The 24,520-nt window shown below is 40.8% G+C and overlaps 1 protein-coding gene across 2 annotated transcripts; it reads left to right on the top strand.

Moving 5' to 3' along the window:
- Positions 1 to 272: 272 nt before the first annotated feature.
- ALAS2 (5'-aminolevulinate synthase 2) lies at positions 273 to 24,408 on the top strand. Of its 2 annotated transcripts, none has more exons than XM_059385453.1 (11): positions 273 to 382; positions 5,375 to 5,570; positions 6,241 to 6,363; positions 7,207 to 7,314; positions 10,067 to 10,289; positions 10,837 to 11,021; positions 16,081 to 16,260; positions 18,015 to 18,179; positions 18,743 to 19,011; positions 20,193 to 20,355; positions 24,124 to 24,408. In XM_059385453.1, exons 2-11 carry the CDS (start codon positions 5,390 to 5,392, stop codon positions 24,285 to 24,287), a joined length of 1,761 nt encoding a protein of 586 aa, XP_059241436.1. In that variant the 5' UTR covers positions 273 to 382; positions 5,375 to 5,389; the 3' UTR covers positions 24,288 to 24,408. The 2 variants fall into 2 exon arrangements, with proteins under 2 accessions (XP_059241436.1, XP_059241435.1); XM_059385452.1 differs by lacking the exon at positions 273 to 382 and adding an exon at positions 2,014 to 2,035.
- Positions 24,409 to 24,520: the final 112 nt, after the last annotated feature.

Below are 24,520 nucleotides of genomic sequence, written 5' to 3'. Positions count from 1 at the left end.
TGCCTGTTTGAGGCCATTCCCACTTGTGCTACAGTTGTTTCTGAGTTTTATTGTCCACATTTTATATTGAGGAAACCAAGAGTCAAAGAGGTGGTTTTGCTCAAAGTGCCCTAGCTATATTTGGATTATCTGATTCCAAAACCCAGCCAGCGGAAGAAGAGAAAGTAAACAGGAGAAAGGCAGTGCTAAATGAGGGTGTTGGGTGACAGCGGACTACACTAGGTTTTATCTCTAGCAAAAGCCTGAGATACCTTTAGGGCCAATGCAGAGCCTGGCCAGCAGGAGAGAAGGGTGGAGCTGAGCCATGGGAGAAGGGATAAATGCCAGGTCCTGACCCACAGTACCCACCCGTCGTTCGTTCGTCCTCAGTGCAGGGCAACAGGTAAGAGTTGCTTTCAGCCTGGGTGTGCTCTTTCTGGTTTGCTGCCCACCTCAAGGCTGCACATTCTGACTCTCTGGCCTGACTAGATCTGACTTTGTTCCTCAGAATCTGTCTGTCTGTCATTTTCTCTCCTTCCCCCCCTTATATCTTTTTTGGCTTTCCCTGTTTTTGACTTTCCTTTGTCTTGCCCCCCCCCCTTGTTTTCTCTCTCTTGTTAGTTTTCAGGATATTTCACTTTACTTCATCTCTCTCTGACCTCTAACTTTCTCTTATTTTTCCTTTGCCTGAGCTCGTCTGTATATTGTTCTCTCTATCTTTTTTTTTTCTCTCTTTCTTCTACACTGCATCTCTCAGTCTCTGTCTTTTTGTCTCTATATGCCTTTCCTTCTCCGTCTTCCAGAAAGGTGGTTTGGTATTTCATTCAGTAATTCTCCATTCCTCCCTCATTTTGAATCTTTCTCTCTGCTCAGCTGATGGTAGAGCTCAGTAGGTCAGTGCCTACTGAGGACCAGAGGTAGGAAGAGAAAATTGAGGGAATATGGGGATTATGGAAATGATAAATTGGGTAGAGAAAGATTTGAATGATTTGAGAGTTAATTACCATAAATAAGGAGAGAAGGTTGAGGAGGAATTTTGCATCACTAAAAAGGCCCTATGCTAAAAGTCCATAAATTTTTATTCTCACCCTAATTCATTCTGAGACGCTAGGCAAGTCATTCACTTTCTGAAAAAAAAAAGGGGGGGGGCAGTCTTGTCCTATAATCTCCACAATGTCTTCTAATTTTGATTTTGTGGTCTTCTAAAATCTTGTTTCTAAAAATTTCTGGTTCTATGATTGAAGTATGTAAAATTCTCTGACTCTTCCATGATGGTGAGAGGATGCTAGGAGGGGAAGTAAGTCTTGATATATCCAGTTCCTGAAGAAAAGTGATCACATCCCCTCCAGACCTAATGGATTCTTGCAAAGCAGGCCACAAAGGGGAGAGAGGGAGCAAGGAATATGGCAGTGAGTGGTTTCTGGATCTTTGTTGGGATAGTGTTCTGGTTGGCCCTTCTGATCTCTGGGACTATGGTTTGGCTGCTGACATGAAAGAGAACACCTTTAAGTAATGATCTGTCACTTGACCTGAAATTTCACCATTCTAGCTTTGGGTAAAAATATTGTTTTATGAAAATCCTTGGCAAAAATTGCCACACACTCTTTGATGCATAAGTTGTTAAATGGAATGAATGAATGAATGAATGAATGAATGAGAATGTTCACCAGTGCCTGAAACTCCATTTCAGTTAGAAATTTGTTCCTTTGGTAAAGGCATTTGTCACAGTCCAAAATCAAATGTCCCAGAAAGGGTCCTGTTAGTGCAGCAGAGAGATTAATGTCTGGAGTCAGGCTCTCAGTCAAGAAAATATGTAGCAATATTTGAATCACAGATCCATAGTGGTTAAATTAATAGGCTCTGAAGCCAGATTGCTTAGGTTTGAATCTGGCTTCTCTTACTTACTAGCTCTGTGACCTGGACAGGTTGCAAACCTTTGGGGGGCTCAATTTCCTCAGGTTTGAAATAAAGTTAATAATAGTGTCTACTTCACAGGGTTGTTGTGAGAATTGAATAAGTCAATGCATTTGAAGCATTTACAACAATGTTTGAAACAGTGAGTACTCTGTGTTTGACTATTAGAACCAAATGAAATCTATGAAGTTTTCTAGTCCAATGCCTGTGGAGAAACTGAGGCACAGAGAGGGAAAGTACAGAGCCCAAGTTCACATAGTAAGTTGTAATAGGATAAGGACAAAAATCAGGATTAAAATTAGCATCAATTTTTAAGAACTAGTCTGGTGTACAGACTAGTGAAGATGCATTTCTTGAATGTACCTTCACTTTCTCTACATAGAAAATGTAGAAAATAGAAATAATAGCTAACATTGTTTTCAGTATTTAAGATAGGCACTCTTATACACTTTGTATAGATTATTATACTGAATTTTCATACCATCCCTGTAAAGTAGTTTGTCTTTTTCTTTATTCACTTTTTACAGATATAAAGTATAGAGAAGAGATATGACTTTTCTAAGGTCCCAGAGCTAGTGAGATGTTGAGCCAGGATTCAAAAGTCTGGCTTCAGAAGCTGTGCTCTTAATGCCCTAAATTGCCTAAAATACTTTCTTGATTCAATATTACTCACTCCAATCCCACTATTATAAGTAGTGAGATGGAATGGAAACAGAGGTGAAGGCAACTGGACTGCAAGATTATGGATCATAAAGCTGGGCAGGCAGAGTGGGTGGGGCTGGGCAAATCTGAGGAAAGGAGTATCTGAACAGAGAAATTGAAATTGAAGTTTGAAAGAACTTGATAATTTAACAAAAAGTAGTCTATATTTTTCTGAGTCCCTGAGAATATCATGGCTGAAAGTCCCTTAGAGATGATGAGTGTATTGAGCTATATACATGGGGTGGGAATAGGCCTTAATCTACCACTATCCCAAGGCAGGACTGGACTCTGCTTTCATTCTTGCGGGCTTTCTTTCCCCTGACATATCCCACTGTTGTCATTATTGTTGTCAGTGTTGATGTTGGGGAAGGGAGTTTGCAGAAGCCTGGAACCTGGCCATCTCCTTTGTCTGTCTTCCACTGGGTAATCCATCCATCCTTACCACATATTGCCAGAGTCAGCCCCGGCCAGATGCTTAGACATGATTCTAGAAAGGAGCTCTCTTTCTCTCCCACACCCTGGTCTCAGCTAAGGGAGTGGTCAGACCCCAACGGTGATAAATACTGGGAGCTTTATCTGTGGTCTGCAGACTCAGCCCTAAGCCCTTTGGCCTTTGCATACAGGCAGGGGAAGGGAAACTGGTATCTCCACATGTGGTGTAGGCATTGGATGAAATTAATTACTTACCATTTGAAGTAGGCATAAGTAGCCTACATCTGACAGCTGATGAAAGCTAAGACCCAGAGAGGAGAAGTGGCTTTCCAAGAACATCCAACAGGGAAGCTGAAATTGAAGTATGGAAATCTAACATTTATTGAAAAATTACTATGTGCCAGGCATTGTCCTAAAGGCTTAATATGAGTTTCATTTAGTTTTTTCAATACCCCTTGGCCTTTCCTAAATTCAGGGCCCGCACACCCTGCCCCACACACTCACTTACGCTCCTCTGACAGCCTGTTAATGTTGGGGGGAGAATCTCTTGGATGAACAAGGGGAAAGTATAGCTTTGTGCATTGGGGGGAGGGGTGTTGCTCTATAAGAAATGAAGGAGGTTGCCATATGAGGACAGTGCCATGAGCTCCTCCTGTTTACTTTTCCCTTATAATATAATGTCTTGTATACTAGAGGTGCTGCTAGATTCTACTCAGTAGCTCTCCTGATGGTGTGAGGGCCTTAGTCTTCCCACATTCTCTCATATCTCTCTTATTGTCCTATTCTATATTTTGTCTCACCCTCTGACGTTGGATCTCCAGTTTTCCCTTTAATTTATTTCTCCTTCTTGTTCTTTGTCTTTCTCTTTGTATCTCTTAGCCCTCCCTCATTCCAACCCTTAACCCACCTTAACCACCTCTCCATTCCTATACTTTGATTTTGTCTCTATTCCCTTCTCTCTGTTGCTCAGTCTCTCTCATCTCCCTCAGTAGGGTCGATCTCCTCTTACCCTAACTCTTCGGTATTGCTCTCCCCCACCCCCACTATCTCTGGCAGCATTTATCCTTTATCTTTGTGCCTGACTGACTTTCTGCTCCTGCTGGATTTCCTCCTCTCTGTTGTTTTAGTTTTCTGAGTCTTTGTATTTTCCTGTATGTTCTTTGATTTCTCCGCACGTCTGTTTTGTGTCCCTCTGCCTGTCTCTGCCTCTACCTCTGGTCTGTCACTCACTCTCTTTCTCATCTAAGTCTCTTTCCTTATCCTTTTGTATTTCCCATAATCCCTTTTTCCTCTGGTTTTCCGTATCAGTCTTCCTCTCCCTATTTATATCACGAACCTATCCCCTTTCCCTATGTTATTGATCTGTTTCTTTCCCACAATTTCTGTTCCTCTAACTTCACCACTACCACTATGCCTTTGTTCTCTCTCAATTTCCTCCTTTTATCTTTCACAATTTCTCTTTTCTCCTGACTCTTTCCCTACCCTTCCTTTCTTTCCTTTACTTCAGTCCCTATTCATGCATTAACTTACTCCCAAATTCAACACATATTTATTGAATGCCTACTGTGGGTATTTGTTATCTTTTTTTCTGATCTCCTCTCTGTCCGTTCTCCTTTCAGTCTTATCCTCTGCCTCTTCCATTAGTGTCTAGACTTGTTTCCTAGACCCTATGGGTCTTGTTTTCATCCCCTCTAACTGTCCTTTTAAAAAATCCAGGAGCAAGTTCAAAAGCAACAAAATACCAGTCCGGTGGCATATGGCCTGTATGGCTTAGGGCCTGCCCTTTTGTCCTATTTGCTGAATCTACTTAAACTGGTACCTGTGGCCTCAAGCTCCTTTTCCCTCTCTGGTTGGGCCTGCTCAGTAAACACTTTAAGTCAAGTCTCAGGAGCCCTGGCCAATGGCATCCATCTGCATTTGCAGGCTGAATATTAACTTGACTGAGGCTAACATTCTTAGAAAGACTTTTTAGCCTTGTTAACAAGAGTTAGTGGGTTATCAGTTCTAATCCTGCTGCATACAATCACACTTAAGTAATCCTCATCATCACAGAAGGGGTCAGCGGCAGAGTCTGAATGAGAATTTAGGCTTTCTGACCTTCAGTTGTAACTCTTTCCTTTACCCCATTGTCCAATGGTCATTGTCTCATTTCTTCCTCCCTGATGCCCTATCAGTACATTTTGATATTGGGAAAAGTTCTTACCATGGAAGGACAATAAGGGCATCTCTGGAGAGAGCAGTTTGCATTGGGTGGAAAGCTAAAGGCAAAGGATCAAACACAGGAATGACCCTTGGCTTTTGGCCAGGCCTTCATGATGGATTCTTATCTCTTCCAAATCTTGTTCAGGACTTCGGGCTCAAGATGGTAGCAGCAGCCATGTTGCTACAGTGCTGTCCAGTCCTTGCCCGGGGCCACACAGGCCCCCTGGGCAAGATGCTTAAGAGTCACCAGTTCCTGTTTGGTATTGGGCGCTGTCCTATCCTGGCCCCCCAAGGACCAACCTGTTCTCAAATCCACCTTAAGGCAACCAAGGCTGGAGGAGGTAAGAAGTTTCTGGCAAATGGGGGAGAATATCTGGGTCCTGGAAAAAAAGTTCCAAGTCATACTGGCCATCATTGCCTTATAAATGAGAAGGTCCATGTGAAAAGTGTCAAGGTTAAATGAGATGGTCCCAAAACACACCAGGGTTCCAACTTCTGCCAGTATCTCTCAAGAATCTCACTCTCATGCTCCTAACACTCTATATACTCCAGTCATGCTGATACTACTTAAAATTGCCTGATCAACTCTATAATCTCAAGCTTTTGTGTCTTTGCTCCTGTCAAATGACCCTCACAATTACCCTTTACCAGAGTATCTCATACTTCTCATATGACACTTAACTAGGGCATCATCTCCTCTGTGAAGCTTGTCTAAACCTCTGTCCAGCCTGTTCAATTCCAATTCTGGGTCATGTCCCCTCCCTCTTTTAGACTTCCATAGCCCATGTCCTCCCTCTCATCCCAACATTGTTCATAATGTATCTTCAGTGTATGCCATTTCTGCCAGCCTAGAAGCCCCCCTAGCACAGGGACCAGACTCATCCATTCCATTTCTGTATCTCTATCATAGCCTGAGAAAGAGCTTTGGGATACAGTAGGTCTTAGTAATCATTGTTAAACTAAACTTATGGCTAGAAATGCACTGCCATTTACTCTCTTACCTTTGCATAGACTCTCCATCTTGTGCCAAGAGCCACTGTCCCTTTATGCTGTCAGAACTCCAAGATGGGAAGAGCAAGATTGTGCAGAAGGCAGCTCCAGAGGTCCAGGAAGATGTGAAGATTTTCAAGACAGGTTGGAGTCAAGTGCCACCTTACCCAGGCTCTACTCCTAATGCTTGAATTCACTTCATTACAGTTCTGAGCTAGGCTAATTAATCCTAGGTCAGCTAGTATACATCCCATGACGGGAAGTCCAGTCATTCCCAAGGGGACCATGGTAGGCAATAGCTTAGCCAGTGCACTGAAATGTACCCTCCCCAACACACATACATGTATAGGCTCTTGTATCTTTACACCATTAGTTTAAAATGATCCCTCTAGAGTTCTACCTCCTCTCTCCCAAGTGGCTAAATTGATCCCAATAGTCTGGGCTCTCACATTTAAGCAATACCACTATACAACAATCTAGATTTGCATGAAAGAGTAAGTGTTGGAAGCAGGTACATCTTTTAGAAGGGTAAGAAGTCCCAGGTCAACTCAATTGGTGAAGACTATTCAAGATTATCACACTTGAAATAGGGCCACACTGTTGACATTTTTCATAGGCCCTTTTGGGATATCCTTAAAGGTGAAAATTTCAAATTTGAATTTTAATGACATTCAGAAAAGAAGAACAAGGTACACTGCCCTGCATATATCTCCCAAGTACAAGATTCAGAGTGGCTGCCCCAGTTGCTTTACCCAAGGGAAAATTCTAATGGGGAAAATGTAGCATCTTATGGAAGGTGTCCTGACACAGAGGTTTCCACTTTGGGAGATGAGTAGGGGCTCACTTGACAGAATATTTCTGCTCTCTGTAGTCTTCTATACTTCATAAACTTGAATTTTCATGTTGTATTGAGTTTAAAGAAGACAGAACATGCTTTCTTTTTTTTCTCCCTTCTCTTCATGGCCAATGAATCTCACTCTCTGTCAGACCTGCCCAGACCCCTGGCCTCAACCAGCTTGAGAAAGCCACTCTCCAATCCCCAGGAGCCAGACCTAATTTCAGAGGTCACACACCAGGTTCAGAACAACATGGTTGGTGAGTTTGTTGAAGTGGAAATAAAGTGGGGTTGCAATGTGGAAGGAGTCCTCAAGGAGCTTCTGAAACAGTTGGGGAAATGCAAAGAAGTGCTTTAGAACCAAAGGGAATCTGGGTTTAAATTTTAATGCTGGCACTTGCTGGATCAATGTGTTTTGGCAAGTAAGTCACTTCCCTTTAGTGAAATTTTAATGCTTGCCCCAGCTGGTTAACATGAGGAAGAAATAACATTAGATTTATGGAAGTGTTTCTAGCTATTATAAGCCCTCATTAAATACTAGGTTTATTCCTATTATTTCTTCTCCATGCTTCCCTCAAAAACTCATCCTTTACAGACAGCCTTTTCCCCTTTCTTGTATGTGTTTATATTCAGTTTTCATAATGGAATTTGGCTTCTTTCTAATATAAAAGGAAAATGATTCATTGTAAAGTATTTTTCAACAGATATAGGAACATATAAAGAAGGAAATTTAAATCACTCAGAGTTCTACCATCCACCATTAACTATTTATATTTTCTTCTGGATATTTTTCCATAACTAACCACACACACATACACACACCTCCTATGCTTCCCTCCACACACATGTTTTTATGAGAAATGTGATTTTATTCTGCTGGGTTTTTTTTACCTTCCTTTGTTTACCTAACAATATATCATGGGCATCTTTCCATGTCCCTGGGCATAGAGATGCATAATAATTATTAATGTTGAAGTTTGTTCTGTAGCATGGATGCAGCATCATTCAGTTAATCAAGCATCTATAATTCAGGTTATTTTTTCTTGTGCTTTATTCTGGTTTATAGTGTATGTTGGTTTTACATACATCAAAGATAACATATAGTATTATAGACACAGTATGAATATACTAGAGATTATTTAGCTATTCCCCTATTGAGTTGCTTCCAACTTTTCCTATTACAAACAGTGGTGCAGCAAACAGTACTCAATGTACATTTTCATGCACATAGGTCGTTTTTTTTTTCTATAGGAAAGCATTAATAGGTGCAAATTCTTAGGGTGTAAGGTTGTATACACTTTCAATATTAATAAATATTGCTAATTAGCCCTCCAAAGTCGTGTACCAGTTATCAAAGACAGTATCCATATTCTCACACCCTCTCTAGGACTTGATATTATCAAACTTCTAAATATTTATTGGTATCAGTGAAAATTTTATTTTGCAGTTTGGTTTTGCTTGATTAAACATCTTCCACATTTATTGACTTTTCTGTTTATATTCTTTGTCCATTTTTCTACTGGGTCGACAAATTTTCATAATAAGTTTTCAGAAGTTTTTGTTGTTGTTCTTAGTTTTTTTGTGTTTTGTTTTGTTTTGTTTTTTAGAGAGAGAACTGGGGTGGGGTCAGCAGGAGAGGGAGAATCTTAAGCAGGAGCCTGATTTGGGGCTCAATCTCACAACCCTGAGATCATGACCTGAACCAAAATCAAGAGTCAGACACTGAGGAGCTGGGTGGCTCAGTGTGTTAAGCCGCTGCCTTTGGTTCAGGTCATGATCTCAGGGTCCTGGGATTGAGCCCTGCATCAGGCTCTCTGCTCAGCAGGGAGCCTGCTTCCCCCTTTCTCTCTGCCTGCCTCTCTGCCTACTTGCCATCTCTTTCTCTGTCAAATAAATAAATAAAATCTTTAAAAAAAAAAAAGGCAGACACTTAACCAACTGAGCCACCCAGGCACATCAATTGTTCAGAGGTTTTTAAAAAAATTAGTTCTCTAGGTATGCCAATATTTGCATTTAAAAACTCTTGATACATATTTCCAAACATCCCTGCAGCAAAGATACTACCAGTTTATATCCCTACCACATAACTTGTCATCTGCAACAATCATGATTTCTGTCTCATGTATAGAGTTCTAGAGTTTAACAAGTCCTTTGGCATGCATTATTTCAATTTATCCCCCAAAACAATGTTGCTCCATTTTGCAGTAAATAGCAGTTTTAAAAGTAAACACTAGGTCACTTGCTTGTAGCTCACTTACTTGCTGTATAACCTTGGTTAAGTTACCTAACCTATCTATGCCTCCGTTTCCTCATCTGTAAAATGGAGATGCTAATGGTACTTTCCACATAGGGTTATTGTGAGGGCTACAAGAAATAATATTTATAAAGTTCCCAAGATAAGGCATTACATATAATAGGTGCTTATTAAATATTGGTTACAATAATAGAATTAAATATTATCTACTACTACTACTATAATTATAATAATACTACTATGCACCAAACATTAATTAGTTCAGCTACATGACGTTCTGTTTGTCATCAAATGCTCACAATTCTTCAAGAAGGTATTATTAGCCCCCTTCTACATATGAGGAAATTAAAACTAAGAGAAAGACATTGACTTACTCAATGTCACATAACTAGGAAGTGACAGAGCAATACCTAGAAACCAGATCTGTTGATACTCTTTCCACTGAAACTAGAAGTAGTGATTTCAACAAGAATGATACCACGGTAACCTTAGAAAAAGAGAGGAGGCCTTACCAGGGGTAGGAAGCTAGAGTGAATGTATGAATAATTTACTGAGTAAATGAGCAAATGAGAAAGCAAAGGGATGATTGAGTGAAGCAGTGGAGAGTTACTGTGGCTTGGTAAGTTAATGACTGATCAAATAAATGAATAAATGAAAAGAGAACTGGAGAACTCAAATCAACAGCACGGATAAAATATGGACTACTCAGGAAGTGATTTAAAAATAAATTATTTTCATCTTCATCTCTACTTCTGCAGGAAACCATGTTTTTGGTTATGACCAGTTTTTCAGGCATAAGATCATGGAGAAGAAACAGGACCACACCTACCGTGTGTTCAAGACCGTAAACCGCTGGGCTGATGCATACCCCTTTGCCCAGCACTTCTCTGAGGCATCTATGGCCTCAAAGGATGTGTCTGTCTGGTGTAGTAATGACTACCTAGGCATGAGCCGGCACCCTCAGGTTTTGCAAGCTACACAGTGAGTAGTAAGATCTGGGGCATGAGCTGTGGGGACACAAACAGAGAAGAATCAAAGCCACACACGGAAGGGAAAGGCAGAGCTGGCAGTGGAAACCTACCACCTACCACCCCTTTTGCACATGGTCTTCCAGCATATCTAATCCTCATATATGAACCATGTCAGTCAACAAACCATGATTTCCAAACTCTTGACTGTCCTTTTCTGTGGAAAAGATGGAAGACCAAGCAATTTCCATGAGCTCTTACTCTGGGGACAGAATGAGTATTGCCAGAGATACTGTGTGACCTCCTCTAGAACGTCTTAGAGCTGTTCAAATTCAACCCAGCTTCTACCCCCATCCCTGCGTACCATCAGCCTGAGAAGGAGGACCCATGTATCCTCATTGTCTCCATCCTGCCCTCTACTTGATTATATAGAACACAACTCATATAGGATCACTAAGTAAACACTGACCTCCATCATTGAAGAGAAACCTGCCCAGTTCCTCAGTGCCTGAAAAGGGTTTTTCCATCTCCATGTTTTTCTTCTGTTTTCTCCTGGCCAGGGAGACTCTACAGCGTCATGGAGCTGGAGCTGGTGGTACCCGCAACATTTCAGGTACCAGTAAGTTTCATGTGGAGCTGGAGCAGGAGCTGGCTGAGCTGCACCAAAAAGATGCAGCTCTGCTCTTCTCTTCGTGTTTTGTGGCCAATGACTCTACTCTCTTCACCCTGGCAAAGATCCTGCCAGGTAAGTTCTGTTCAGGGTTGGTATCTTGAACTACAGCATGCAGTCTCACTGCCTTCATCATCTTTTCCTTCTATTCTGAGTTCATTCGATCTCATTGCTCTTCCTTCTTGCCCACTTTATATATCCTTACATCTCTCTCATTTCTCCCCTTCTTCAGTTAGGCTGAAGAATACTACTGAGGACATTGCCCAAACTCACAGAAGGGTAACACCATAAATTTATCACCTCCCCCCACAACTCACCTGGGCTCCAAACACCCATAAATAGTTCTTTTATGTCCCTATGTTAGCTTTTTTCCAAATATTCTTTTCTTTTAAAACCTGTGACTATCTGCTTCTTCACTATTAGCAAATAACCTCACATCTCATATCACAAAGAAAACAGAAGCCATCAGACAGAAACTCTTTTAACTTAAAGACATCAAACCTACAAACTTATCTGATTTTTCACCTACACTTATTTCATTCTTTCCTTTTACAATTTGAAGGCACATCTCTTCTGCCTAAAGTCAATCCCTTCCTTGTATAGTGGATCCCATCTGGACCTGATCTTCCCAATATCCCACTCCTTAGCTAATAATGTCTTTAATTCATACGCCTGTTATCATTCTATCACATCCCCAACCACGGATGAATATAACTCTCCACCTTCTCCATGTCAATCCTAGGTGCATATCCCAGGTGGGAGCCACTAAAACTTCATGGTCCCCAACTTTACCAGGTTCTCTATGCTGTCTAGCAATCCTGTTTCCAAAGTTAGCCTTCCAAATCTCCAGGGCAGTTTTGCAAACCCCCATTCTTCCCAGCCTTCTCACCCTTTCACCTTACCCTCAACCACAGCAGATAACTCCACTTCCTTCCTCACTGAAAATAAAAGTCCTCAAGTAGCAATGTCCTCAAATCCTTGATGCAAACTACCTACAGACTCACAAACATCCCCACACGTCCTCTCTTCACCTTTTCTCTCCTGTCACAACAAAAGAAGTGCCTTTCTTTTTGTTGACTAATACTTTTCCTGGTGCTTTGTGTCTCAGTCCCCTCTGCCTCCTCAGGAACCTTGATCTATCACTTCCTTCTCTCCTTGTGTTTTCAGCCTCTCCTCTTCAGACATGTTAAAGTCTCTGTTATCTTAAAGAAAAAAAAGTCCTCTCATCACTCTCTAACTACTGCCCTATCTCTCTCCTTCCTATAATAAAAAACTGTTTGAGAGAAGTCTCCACACTTGCTATTTACTTCCTTACTTCCTATTGATTCTTCAGCACACTGTAAACATTCCCACTGCCTCCAGAAACTTCTTCTGGGAGCACACATAACCCCAATTAAATCCAACCTCTTTGGGAATTTTTCAGTGAAGATCCTCCTCAACCATTAGAATTAAACTTCTTTTCCTTTCTACTGCCATCATTCTAGCCTAGACAAATATCATTTTCTTTTTTTAAGACTTTATTTATTTATTTGAGAAAGTGAGAAAGAGAGAAAGAACAGAGGTGGGGAGGGGCAGAGGGAGAGGGAGAAGCAGACGCCCTGATGATCAGGGAGCCTGATACGGGGCTAATCCTGAGACTCCAAGATCATGATCTGAGCCGAAGGCAGACAACCAACTGAGCCACCCAGGCACACCCAACATCATTTTCTTGATTTCACTCTTGCCCTCCTATATTCTGTTCTTCACAGCAGTAATAATAATGTTTTTTAAGGCAAACTTATCTTTGTTACCCCCTGCCAAAAACTTAATATATCCCCATTGCCCTTAGGAACAAACCCAAACTTTTTATCATGGATTCCAAAGCCCTCAATAATCTAGCTTCTAGCCTCATCTTTGATACCCCTTCTCTCACTCTTTCATTCAGTAATATATTCATTTGCTCACTTATATATCAATAATTTGCATACCCATCCATTCAAACAGTGAATGTTTACTTAGCATCTACTAGGTACTTAGACCTGTACTGGGTACCAGAGATAGAATGATAAAACATGTGATTCCTTTCAGTTTTGTTGATTATTCCCTTCACTGTGCAGAAGCTTTTTTTATTTTGATGAAGTACCAATGGTTTGTTTTTGCTTTTGTTTCTCTTGCCTCAGGAGACAAATCTAGTAAGAAGTTGCTATACCCTATGTCAAAGAAGTTACTGCCTATGTTCTCCTCTAGGACTTTTATGGCTTCAGGTCTCACATTTAGGTCTTTAATCCATTTTGAATTTATTTTTGTGTATGGTGTAAGAAAACGGTTCAGTTCATTCTTTTGCATGTCGTCCAGTTTTCCTAACACCACTGTTGAAAGTCTGGTTCCCCCCACCCCCATTGGATATCCTATCCTGCTTTGTTGAAGATTAATTGACCAATTGACAGTGGTGGGATCATTTGGGGGTTTTCTATTCTATTCCATCAATCTGTGTGTCTATTTTTCTGCCTGTGCCATACTGCTTTGATCACTACAGCTTTGTAATCTAACTTGAAGTCCAGAATTATGATGCCTCCAGCTCTGCTTTTCTTTTTTCAAGGTTGCTTTGGCTATTCAAGGTCTTTTGTGGTTCCATACACATTTGAGGATTGTTTGTTCTAGCTCTGTGAAAAATGCTGTTGATATTTTGATAGGGATTGCATTGAATGTGTAGGTTGCTTTAGGTAGTACAGACATCTTAACAATATTTTTTCTTCCAATATTTGGGCATAGAATGTCTTTCCATATTTTTGTGTCATCTTCAATTTCTTCCATCAGTGTTTTATAGTATTCAGAGTACAGGTCTTTCACCTCTTTGGTTAGGTTTATTTCTGGGATTCTTATTGTTTCTGGTACAATTATAAATGAGACTGATTCCTTAATTTATCTTTCTCCTGCTTGATTATTAGTGTATAGAAATGCAACAGATTTCTGTACATTTATCTGTGTCCTGTGACTTTACTGAATTTAGTTAACAGTTCTAGCAATTTTGGGGTGGAGTCTTTGGGTTTTCTACATAGAACATCATGTCATGTGAAAATCATGGAAATTTCACTTTTTCCCTACTGATTTGGATTCCTTTTATTTCTTCTTCTTGTCTGATTGCTATGGCTAGGACTTCCAGCACTATGTTAAATAACAGTGGTGAGAGTAGACATCCCTGTCTTATTCCTAACCATACAGGTAAAGCTTTCAGTTGTTCCTCATTGAGGATGATATTGCCTGTGGGTTATTCATATATGGCCTTTATTATGTTGAGAGATGTTCCCTCTAAACCTATTTTGTCGATAGTTCTTATCATGAACAGATGTTGTACATTGTCAAATACTTTTTCTGCATCTATTGAAATGATCACTTGGTTCTTTTCATTTCTTTTATTAATGTGGTATATCACATTGATTGACTTACTGAAGCACCCTTGCAAACCAGGAACAAATTCCACTTGATCATGGTGAATGATTTTTTTAAATACATTGTTGGAATTGGTTGGCTGATATTTTATTGAGAGTTTTTCTATGTTCATGAGGGATATTGGCCTTTAATTCTCTTTTTTAGTGCGGTCTTTGTCTGGTTTTGGTATCAGGGTAATGGTGGTCTCATAGAATGAATTTGGAAGCTTTCCTTCCTTTTCAATTTTTTGGAATAGTTTGAGAAGAGTAAAAATTAACTCTTCTTTAAATGTTTGGTAGAACTTACCTATGAAGCTATCTGGCACCGGACCTTTCTTTGTTGGGAGTTCTTTCATTACTGATTCAAATTCATTGCTGGTTATTGGTCTGTTCAAGTTTTCTATTTCTTCCTGTTTCAGTGTTGGTAGTTTATAATCAACAAAAGTAAAAGGCAATCTATGAAATGAAGAAGATATTTGCAAATGACATATCTGATAAAGAGTTAGTATCCAAAATACATAAAGAACTTAGAAAAATCAACACCCAAAAAACTAATAATTCAATTTTAAAATGGGCAGAAGACATGAATAGACATTTTTTTCAAAGACAAGTACAAATGGACAGCAGACATATAAAAAGGCGCTCAGCATCACAGATCATGAGGGAAATAAAAATAAAAACTACAAATAACATCTTTCATGAACATGTAAGTGTTTGTAAACTTATGTGTAGAAGTGGATGGGAATAGCAGAGTGTTTAACTCATTCAAACTCCACTGCGTATAATGCATCTTTCAAGGAACATCTTTCACTAAGATATAAGTGTTTGTAAAGGTACTTGTAGAAGCATATGGAAATAGCCATGTGTTTAACTCACTGGAACAACACTGTATAATGCATCCTTCAAATAACATCTTCTTACATTAACAACAATAAAAATGCATGATTCCTGCTCTCAGGAAACTCCCAGTCTACTTTCCTTCACGGCAGGTTCTCTAGGAAGTCATGCCTGATTTCCTCAGTTAGAAATGACAACTTACTCTAATGAAAGGCCACAGTTCCTTGATGTCAGTGCAATTTGGGGGGAGCCAAGAATCAATTCCTTCCACCAATTTCCCACCTCCACCTGACCTACCACATCTGTTCAGTGAAAAGCCCTGCATTCCTCAGGCCCTAGAGAAAGGTCTTCCCCTCTGTAGATGTTAGTTTCCTCACTTATAACAGTTACGGAGCTGGACTCCATGTTCACTAGTGTTCCATTCTGCTCTGACATGCCATGAACATACGAGTCAAATGGAAAATCTGTTAAGTATCTATCCTATAACTATAAGCAGAGGGATGCTACCTAGAAGAGGTGGCATTTCATCTAGATCAGGAAGAAACTATTATCAGTCCAAGTCAACAGGTCTAGTCCCATTCCCTTGAATAAACTCTTTTCCAATACTTGATCTTATGTATCTGGGAGTAGGAACCTAAACCCTGTCAAGAAACTCTAGAGCTTCTTGGGAATTTAAATTTCCTCCACCCCAAGATAGTCAGTGTCAGATCAGGCTTAGAAATGACTGAAGGGAAGTGTGTAGGGGTCAGAATTTCAAGGGAGGAAGAGGTGTCACAAGGGCTTCAGAGGAGAAGGAAACAGACAGAGTCTTCAAAGGGAGGAATGGCCAGCTCTCTACCAAGCAGAAATACTGGAAGAGAAGCTTAATGAATATGTATCTGGTTCTTCAGGGTGTGAGATTTACTCAGATGCAGGCAATCATGCTTCAATGATCCAAGGTATTCGTAACAGTGGAGCAGCCAAGTTTGTCTTCAGGCACAATGACCCTGACCACCTGAAGAAACTTCTAAAGGAGTCCAACCTTAAGACACCCAAAATTGTGGCCTTCGAGACTGTTCACTCCATGGATGGTATGTATATCATGAAAACCACAATAACAATGATAATAACTGACATGTATAGAATTTGTTTATATGCCAAGCAAAATATTAGTATTTTTAACTTAATCTTCACAAGAATTCCATGAGGCAGGTGCTATTATTATTTCTATTTATTTACATGAGGAGACTGAGACACAAACAAGTTAAGTAACTTGCTCAAGGTCATACAACTGGTAAATGCCAAAGGCAGCTATTATACTGATCTTACAGATTAAGAAACTGAAGTTCAGAAGCAGAACCCAACTTGTCTTGGTTGACTCAGTAAATTGGTGCCAAAGTATTTGTACCCTAGAACATTCCAATCTGTACCCTAGAACATATGATTCCAATTCCTCCAACTCCAATTCCTTCACACAACACTCCCTCCATTAGAAATGGTTTGCCAATCAATAATTCTAGTGTCTGGTCTCTGCAATGAAAAATTTTAAAAACCATTGGGAGTTTTTTTCAGGGTCCAGTATGAAGCATTGGAACCAAAGCATGTTTTCAAGTGAAAGAGACCTGGGTTCAAATCCTATCTCTGGCACTTACTCACTGTATGATCTTCAACTCCTTGAGCTTCAGTTTTCCCCAACATAAAATATCTGGTTGTAAGAATTAGAGACAATGGAAGTCATTCCATTTTTATAATCTAAGTAAATATCATAATAGTGAAAACCATGTTGTGATCATTCTACTTCCTTACATTTACAAATGAATGTCTCCTTATTTTGTTAGTAGACAGTACTTAAACTACCAATTCTAGGGCTAAATTTCTTCCATTGAAATGATGCTTGAGCTATTTCACTCTTTGTCTCAAACTCCACCTCCAGTGATTTTTGCCCCTCATGTTATCTTGGGTTGCACACACTCTTTAATCCTGGTTTGGAGTCCCTGTTTCCACCTGAAGAATTTTATTCTGTATTCCAACTCCCTGCACCTCAGCATTTTTCAGATGGGGTTGACAGTAGGTATGAGTTCTTGTATATGAAGGAGTTGCCAAAAAGGCCACATATAAGATTCACAGCCATTTGAAGACACAAAGGGACGAAAACAGTGAGAAAGAGAAGTGATGGAGGGAAGGAAGGAAGGGGGGAAAGGAAGAGAGAAAAAAGAGAGAGGGGATGGAAAAGGAGAGAGAGAAACAAAATCCGAGACAGAAAAAATGGAGACAGAGAAATAACAATGGGAAGGGCTATGGAAAAAAAAGGGGGGGGGGGTGGATAGTGACAGAGATCCAGGAAGATAGAAACAGGGAGGACCAGTGCAGTATAAAGATATTGACAAGGCTTCCAAAAGTACCTGCCTGAGGGGATGAATTGAATCTGAAATCAGGACTGCATTAACCTGGAGCAAAAAGTTACATTTTTGAATTTATTAAAACAAAGGCATCATATGGGCTACTGCCAATCCTAAGTGGAAATACACAAACTTGGGGGATGGGGAGGATGCAAAGAGAGGCTGGAAAATGGCTTGAACAAGAGGACAGATATCAGAAGTAAAAATAGGAAAACAGAAAGGCAAGGCTTAATTACAAACTAGGGGAAATGCACACACACAAATGCCTTGAGTGGGCATGAGGTGGATGCAGTAAACATATTTAAGGAGGTTTGAAATAGTCCCAAGTGATTACGCACACCCTTTACCTTTCCAACCCAAAGTAGCTATGGGTCACAAATTCCACACTGAAGATGGGGCTGGGGAAAGGTTGTGATCTCCTACCTCTATTTCTTGGCTTTTCTCAGGTGCCATCTGTCCCCTTGAGGAGTTATGTGATGTGGCCCACCAGTATGGGGCTCTGACATTCGTGGATGAGGTTCATGCTGTAGGACTATATGGGTCCCGGGGTGCTGGGATTGGGGAGCGTGATGGAATTATGTACAAGATTGACATTGTCTCTGGAACTCTTGGTGAGTAAGTGCCTTGGGATGCCCTTATATATAAACCAGAAAGGAGGCCCCTGCAAGACCCTTTCCTCCTGCCTTCCCAAAGCTGTAGAAGTTATTTAGGTAAAATTCATAGCCTCAGGCTATGGAAGTCCTGGATTCCCTCTGTCCACTCCTACCCCACTTCAGAGTTGCTGAGAAAGTCTGGGAGGGTTTTTTGAGAAGAAACCTAAGCAGGGCCAAATAGCCAAGTTAAGTCAGTACCTGGAAAGCCGTGGTTCTAAATTCCTCCCCCACTCCATCCCCAAACTTCATCTTACTCCCACTTTTGGGCCTAAGCAGCTAAAGGTCCCCACCCAGCTACTGCCTATCTAGTCACTGCATGTTGCAGGCCTTGAAAGTCCTATCTCAAAGCAGCAGAGTTATCAGCTGTCTGTCTTGTCATGGACAAGAGAGATAAGCAGAGGCCTGGGACAGGAGTCTGGAACTCCAGCTTCTGTGTGCATCCTTATGTTATCTGGACATGATTCTGTTCCTCTAAAGACTAATTATGGGCTCTGTCATATCCTACTCCTCCTCGTTTCCAGGCAAGGCTTTTGGCTGTGTGGGTGGCTACATCGCCAGCACCCATGACTTGGTGGACATGGTGCGCTCCTATGCTGCCGGCTTCATCTTTACCACTTCACTGCCTCCCATGGTGCTCTCTGGGGCTTTGGAATCTGTGAGGCTACTCAAGGGAGAGGAGGGCCAAGCCCTGAGACGAGCCCACCAGCGCAATGTCAAGCACATGCGCCAACTACTAATGGACAGGGGCGTTCCTGTCATCCCCTGCCCCAGCCACATCATCCCCATCCGGGTGAGAGCCCCCCCAACCATTGCCCTACCCACTTATCTCTTCTTGGAACCTTCCCACACCCAGCAAACCAACACCTGCTTCTCCTATCAATCTTTTACTTTCCTGTTAACTACCCTCCTTATTTTGAGCTATGTTACCCTTTTTTGAAAAATTATCAGCCATTCTGGATTAGTCACCTCTTTTTTGCATTAGCTATTATCTCATGATTATTAGACCATCCTGACCCTCACAATATTGGGTACCCATGACCTATAATTCAGTGCTTTGGAAGTATGGATCAAGATCATTATTGGGTCACAAAATCAGTTCAGTAAGTTATGACTGGTATTAAAAATTTAAAAAAAAATAGAATTGAAAATGTTGGCATAAATCACACATGGAGAAGGTAGTATTTTGAGAGAAATGTTTTAGCTCTATATATGTATATATGCACACATATATGTATGTGTATATGTATAATATGGACATGATGTGAATCATACTTCTTAGTAAGATTTTAGGTAAAACTCAGAAAACAGAAAGTCAAAAACCATGGGACAAAGTGCTATTTTGGATTTCCAACCATGTTTACTGCCTTTGAAAATGAACTGCTACTTCTTTTTATTTTATTTTTTTTCACTACTTTTTTTTTTAAATAATGTCTATTTGTGTGTGTCAGTATGTCAGGGTGTGGTAAGGACAGTTTTTTGTGACGTTTTATGGACGAGAAAGAAATAGTCACTGCTTGGGCTAAGCCAATATTCTTTTGGGGGGATATTGGGGAAATTGGGAAAGACTATTCTTGAACTTTTTTTTTATTAAGCCAATGACAGCACCCCAGAGATAGCTTGGGGAGTTCATCTTCTTACCTAGAACACCCCAAATTAACATACTACCTAGGTAAAACCAGTGTGCTTGCTCTGCAAACAGTTTCAAGACATGGTGCCTACACCACCTTCATCCCAACCCCTTCAAATTTAATTGCTGCCTTTGAGAAACTCCTTGATAGAAATTCTGGAGCTGCCACTAAGCCCCTTATGAAAACAAACAAACACAAACAAACAAACAAACAAACAAAAAAAAACAACTCTGTCCCAAAATTCAGTGATGTTCATTGGTCTGGTTCCCTCCACCTGCTTAATAGAACTAGTGATAGTAGGGCAAGGGTAGCAGATACTGACAGGCTTTTCTCCTGAGCCCAGGTGGGTGATGCAGCACTGAACAGCAAGATCTGCGATCTCCTGCTTTCCAAGCATGGTATCTATGTGCAGGCCATCAACTACCCAACTGTTCCCCGGGGCGAAGAACTGCTGCGCCTGGCACCCTCTCCCCACCACAGCCCTCAGATGATGGAAGACTTTGTGCGTAAGTCCTCAATATGGGTCTCTAGAGCACTCTCTTTCCCTTCAGCCCCGGGATCTGAAGAATTTGAGGGAATGAATGTTATTTAATTTAAAAGTATATTTCTAGAACACATATTGTGTGCCAGACCCTATACTAGTAATAAATGGATGAGAAACAGTCCCTAGGCTCCAGTTCAAGTGAACCATAGCAGACACAAACAACGACTTTAAGGGGTTATCAAATTTCAAATAAGACAGTACATCAGAGAGTTGTGGGTGCAGAGAGGAGAGGCCAAACACAACATGCAGGATTCAAGACAGGCTTCCTAGTAGAGGTGACACGTGAGCTGATTTTTATAAGGTGAGTGGTATTGAACCAAAAGAAGAAACAGTGTGGAAGTGGTATTCTTTGGGGAAGGAAGAGCATAAAGAAAGGCAAAGAGAATGGTACAAAGCTGCTTGAGATATATCAAGAATAAACAGGTGTTACTGAAATGTAGGGTAGTAGGAATGGAGTGGAAGAAGGAAGTGCCAGTCTATGAATCTACAAAGACAACTAAGACAGGGACTGGATTGAGAGATTTGTAGGGCTACTGAATAGCCTGGGTTTTATCCTGAATGATGCGGTTTAGTCAATTTACCTCAAGTTTACCAGATTCCCATTCAATGCAGTTTTTAGCACATGGTCTGGAATAGAGCAGGTGTTCATTCTAAGTCAGTTAGACAAAAGACATATAGGCCGTTGACAGTCTAAAAAAGGAGACAGACATAGACAGTACTGGTCCAGTATGATGAGCTCCAGTACTCTGGGAGCTGGAGGAAGAGTGAGCACTTATGGCTAGAGAAAGTAAGAAGCATGAAGTCAGGAATGCTTTGTGGGTGAAGAAGTCCTTGTGTTGCACCTTGAAGTACATGTGGTACAGTGCAAAGACATTCCAGAATAAGGAAATTCCATGAGCAAGGACCTAGAGATAGGAAAACACAAGACATGCACTGGCAACGGTCATTCTGTTTGTCTGGAGCATAGGTAGTATAAGAGTTCAACGAAGACAAGATAGGTAGGTGCCATTCATTTAAAAACATCAAATAATGCTAGCCAACATCTATTAAGTACTTAACATGTACAAAGCACTGTTCTAAACTCTTTGCATGTATTAACTCATCTAATACACATGAGGCTGAGATGCCATTATTAGCAATTCCCCTTTATATATGTGGAAATTGAGGCACAAAAAATATATGAAACTGGTCCAAGGTCACACAGCTACTGGATTTGAACTGTGGAGTCTGTCTCTACCACCACAGTCATAACCACTAGGTCTACTGCCTGAGTTGATGATTCAGACTCCTGGACCTTTTGCTCAGTCCTCTCCATTGCTCTGGGCTTCAATTGTAGAGCCCTCAGTATTCTTGGTTCTCTGAGTGTCCATTCATGCTGAGCTTCTGCAGGAAAGAGATATGAGAGGCATTTACCATGACTCTGTCAGTCCTTTAACTCTAGTCAACCCATCCTGAAATCCTGCAAATGGTTGCTAGTCTCTCTCAAATTTGTTTTTTCTATTGCCAATTTTAGGATACATGTCAATGTAATTTCTAATTTTCCTGCTTCTTTCTTGATCCCTTCTAATCTTTTGTCCACAGTGACCATCAGAGGGATTTTTCTAAGCATATGACTATATACTTCCCTTGCTTAAACCTTTTCATGTTTCCTATTTGTCTGGACTAGAGCAGTGGTTTCCAATGTGAGGTATGCAAGATGACCCATTAGGTGAGGGGACTCATTAGAATTTTGTGTTTCTTTTTTATCTTAAAAATAGGAAATTGGGCTTTACTGATATTGATCTTTAACATTTAGACTGATAATGATACGTGTCCATATATAAAAAACATATATAGATTGGAAGCGTGCATTAAAATGTTTATACTGATAGAATGTACAGTCCAAAATTTGGAGCTCACTGGCCTGTAGAACAGCTGAAGCCCCCTGGCATGGGATTCAGTACCTCAAACATGGTGAGTTCTATGCCCTCACCTCTTTTCCACATTCATTTTATTTTTTCCAGCTACACTGAGTAACTTAAAATTCCCTTGTTTTGCTCTACTTTCTTACCTTTCGTGTTTTGCTAATAATGCTCCCTTTTTATTGGAACGCCCTCCCTCACTCCTTCCTCTGGCTTACTTCCTTTATCTTCTAGACTTAGTCATCCTTTCATTCATTCTTTCAACAAGTATTTGAGTACCTACTGTTTGCTAGATACTGTTCTAGGTGCTGGGGATCCAGTAGTAAACAAAGCAGACACAAAAATCACTGCCCTTCTAAAGCTTACATTCTAGTGGAAGGAGATAGTCAAAAAACTTTAAAAAAATAAGCAATGCATATAGCATGGTAGTTTTAAGTGTTATGGAAAAAATAAAGCAGGATAAGGGAATAGGAAATGTAGGTGTGGAGGGGCTGGTTTGGAGGAAGGTTGTAGTATTGAGTGTTAAGGGTAGAGATCATTGTGGTGACACTTGAGCCAAGCTCTGAAGGAGGTGAAGGAGTTAACTAGGCAGATATCAAGGGGAAGGTCATCCTGGGCAGAAGGAATAGACTAAGGTAGGGAAGATCCTATTACAGGAGTATTCTTCTACACGTGAGGAACAAAGAAGAGAGAAGTGTGGATGTAGTGGTGTAAACAAAAGGCAAAAAATGAATAGTGAGGGGAAATGTGAGTCCATATTGTGAAGGAATTTGGCTTTAACTCTGAAATAGACAGTCTTTTGAGGGATTTGAGCAGAGGAGTGACAGAGTTGACTCAGGTTTTAACAGAATTGGTCTGACTTCTATGTTGAGAATAGACAAAGGGAGAATGAGTGGAAGTAGGGATCCATTTGGGGGCTACTATAATACTACAAGTAAGAGAGGATAATGACTCAGACCTGATGATGGTATTAGAGGTAATGAGAAGTGATCTAAATTATGAAGGTAAAGTCAATGGTTACTTGCTGATAGATGAGATGTGTGGTTAGAGAAAAAAAAAAGAAAAATAGAAGATGGCTCTAAAATTTTTGGACTAAACAACTAGATTTGCCATCAACTTAGAGATGGATAAGGATGAAACTAGAGTAGACTTGGTGGAAGGTAAAGAGATCAATAGCTCAGCTCTGCTCATGTGAAATTAGAGATGCTGATTAGTCAGGTGAAGATACAGAAGGGCAGCTGGATGTACGAGTCTAGAATTCAGAATAAGGGTTTTGGGATAAGATGAAAAGGTCAGAATCATCAGCATATAAATGGTGTTTAAAGCCATGAGACTAAACAAGATCTCCCAGGGAGTAAGCATAAAAACAAAGTCAAGGACAGAGCCTCTACCACCCCACCCCTACCCCCCCACCCCCGCACACACTTGAGGCTTTTCCAACAATGGGGTCAGGTTTCCTTCTCTAGGGAACACTGCCAATTCCAGACTCAAAGGTCACAAATGATGACACTATATGGTTACTGTCACTGTCATCTTCATTAGGCTCAGTTTCCTGATGATGGATTCACTTCTGGGGTCACAGCATGTCCTATACTTAGGAGTGGTCCAAGCCAGGCTAGTACAGCTTTAAATTATGTCAAATGAGTGCTTCCCAATCGTTTATACATTATTCATAGCACACAGTGGAGTAGACAGGAGTTACTTCTGGTTACAAGCTATCATAGAGGTTTGAAGGGATCATTATCTTGGTTTATCTGTATCATGACACAGAGGTTAGTAAGACCTTGTCTAACCAATTCTTTCCTTCCCCACCCTTTACCACCTTTTAGAGAAGCTGCTGGTAGCCTGGAGTGAGGTGGGGCTGCCCCTCCAGGATGTATCTATGGCTGCCTGCAATTTCTGTCATCGGCCTGTGCACTTTGAGCTCATGAGTGAGTGGGAACGTTCCTACTTTGGGAATATGGGGCCCCAGTATGTCACCACCTATGCCTGAGAAGCCAGCTGCCTCAAAGCCCCACCCCATTTGTACTTCATATGGGACTAAGCCTCCTCCTGTCCTCGCTTTGCTGTGTGCCTCTAGATGAATTCAGTCTGAAAATAAAGAACAAACTGCAGCATTTGTAGTCCTTTGTTAGACAGAAAACTGCATTATATCTGACCCTTCAGACAAACGGCAGAGCCACGAGGAAACCATCACTTGTTGGTCTGACCAACCCATTGTACTGA

The sequence above is a fragment of the Mustela nigripes genome, chromosome X, assembly GCF_022355385.1.
Source record: "Mustela nigripes isolate SB6536 chromosome X, MUSNIG.SB6536, whole genome shotgun sequence".
Lineage (NCBI taxonomy): Eukaryota > Metazoa > Chordata > Mammalia > Carnivora > Mustelidae > Mustela > Mustela nigripes.
The sequence above is the reverse complement of the archived record's forward strand: the minus strand, read 5'-3'. Positions and strand labels throughout refer to the sequence as shown.

What these genes read in the sequence shown, in the direction of transcription:
- ALAS2 (XM_059385452.1), top strand. An exon ending in CAGGTTTTGCAAGCTACACA is followed by an intron (nt 10,290 to 10,836) that starts GTGAGTAGTAAG and finishes TCTCCTGGCCAG; the next exon opens with GGAGACTCTACAGCGTCATG. An exon ending in GATGATGGAAGACTTTGTGC is followed by an intron (nt 20,356 to 24,123) that starts GTAAGTCCTCAA and finishes ACCACCTTTTAG; the next exon opens with AGAAGCTGCTGGTAGCCTGG.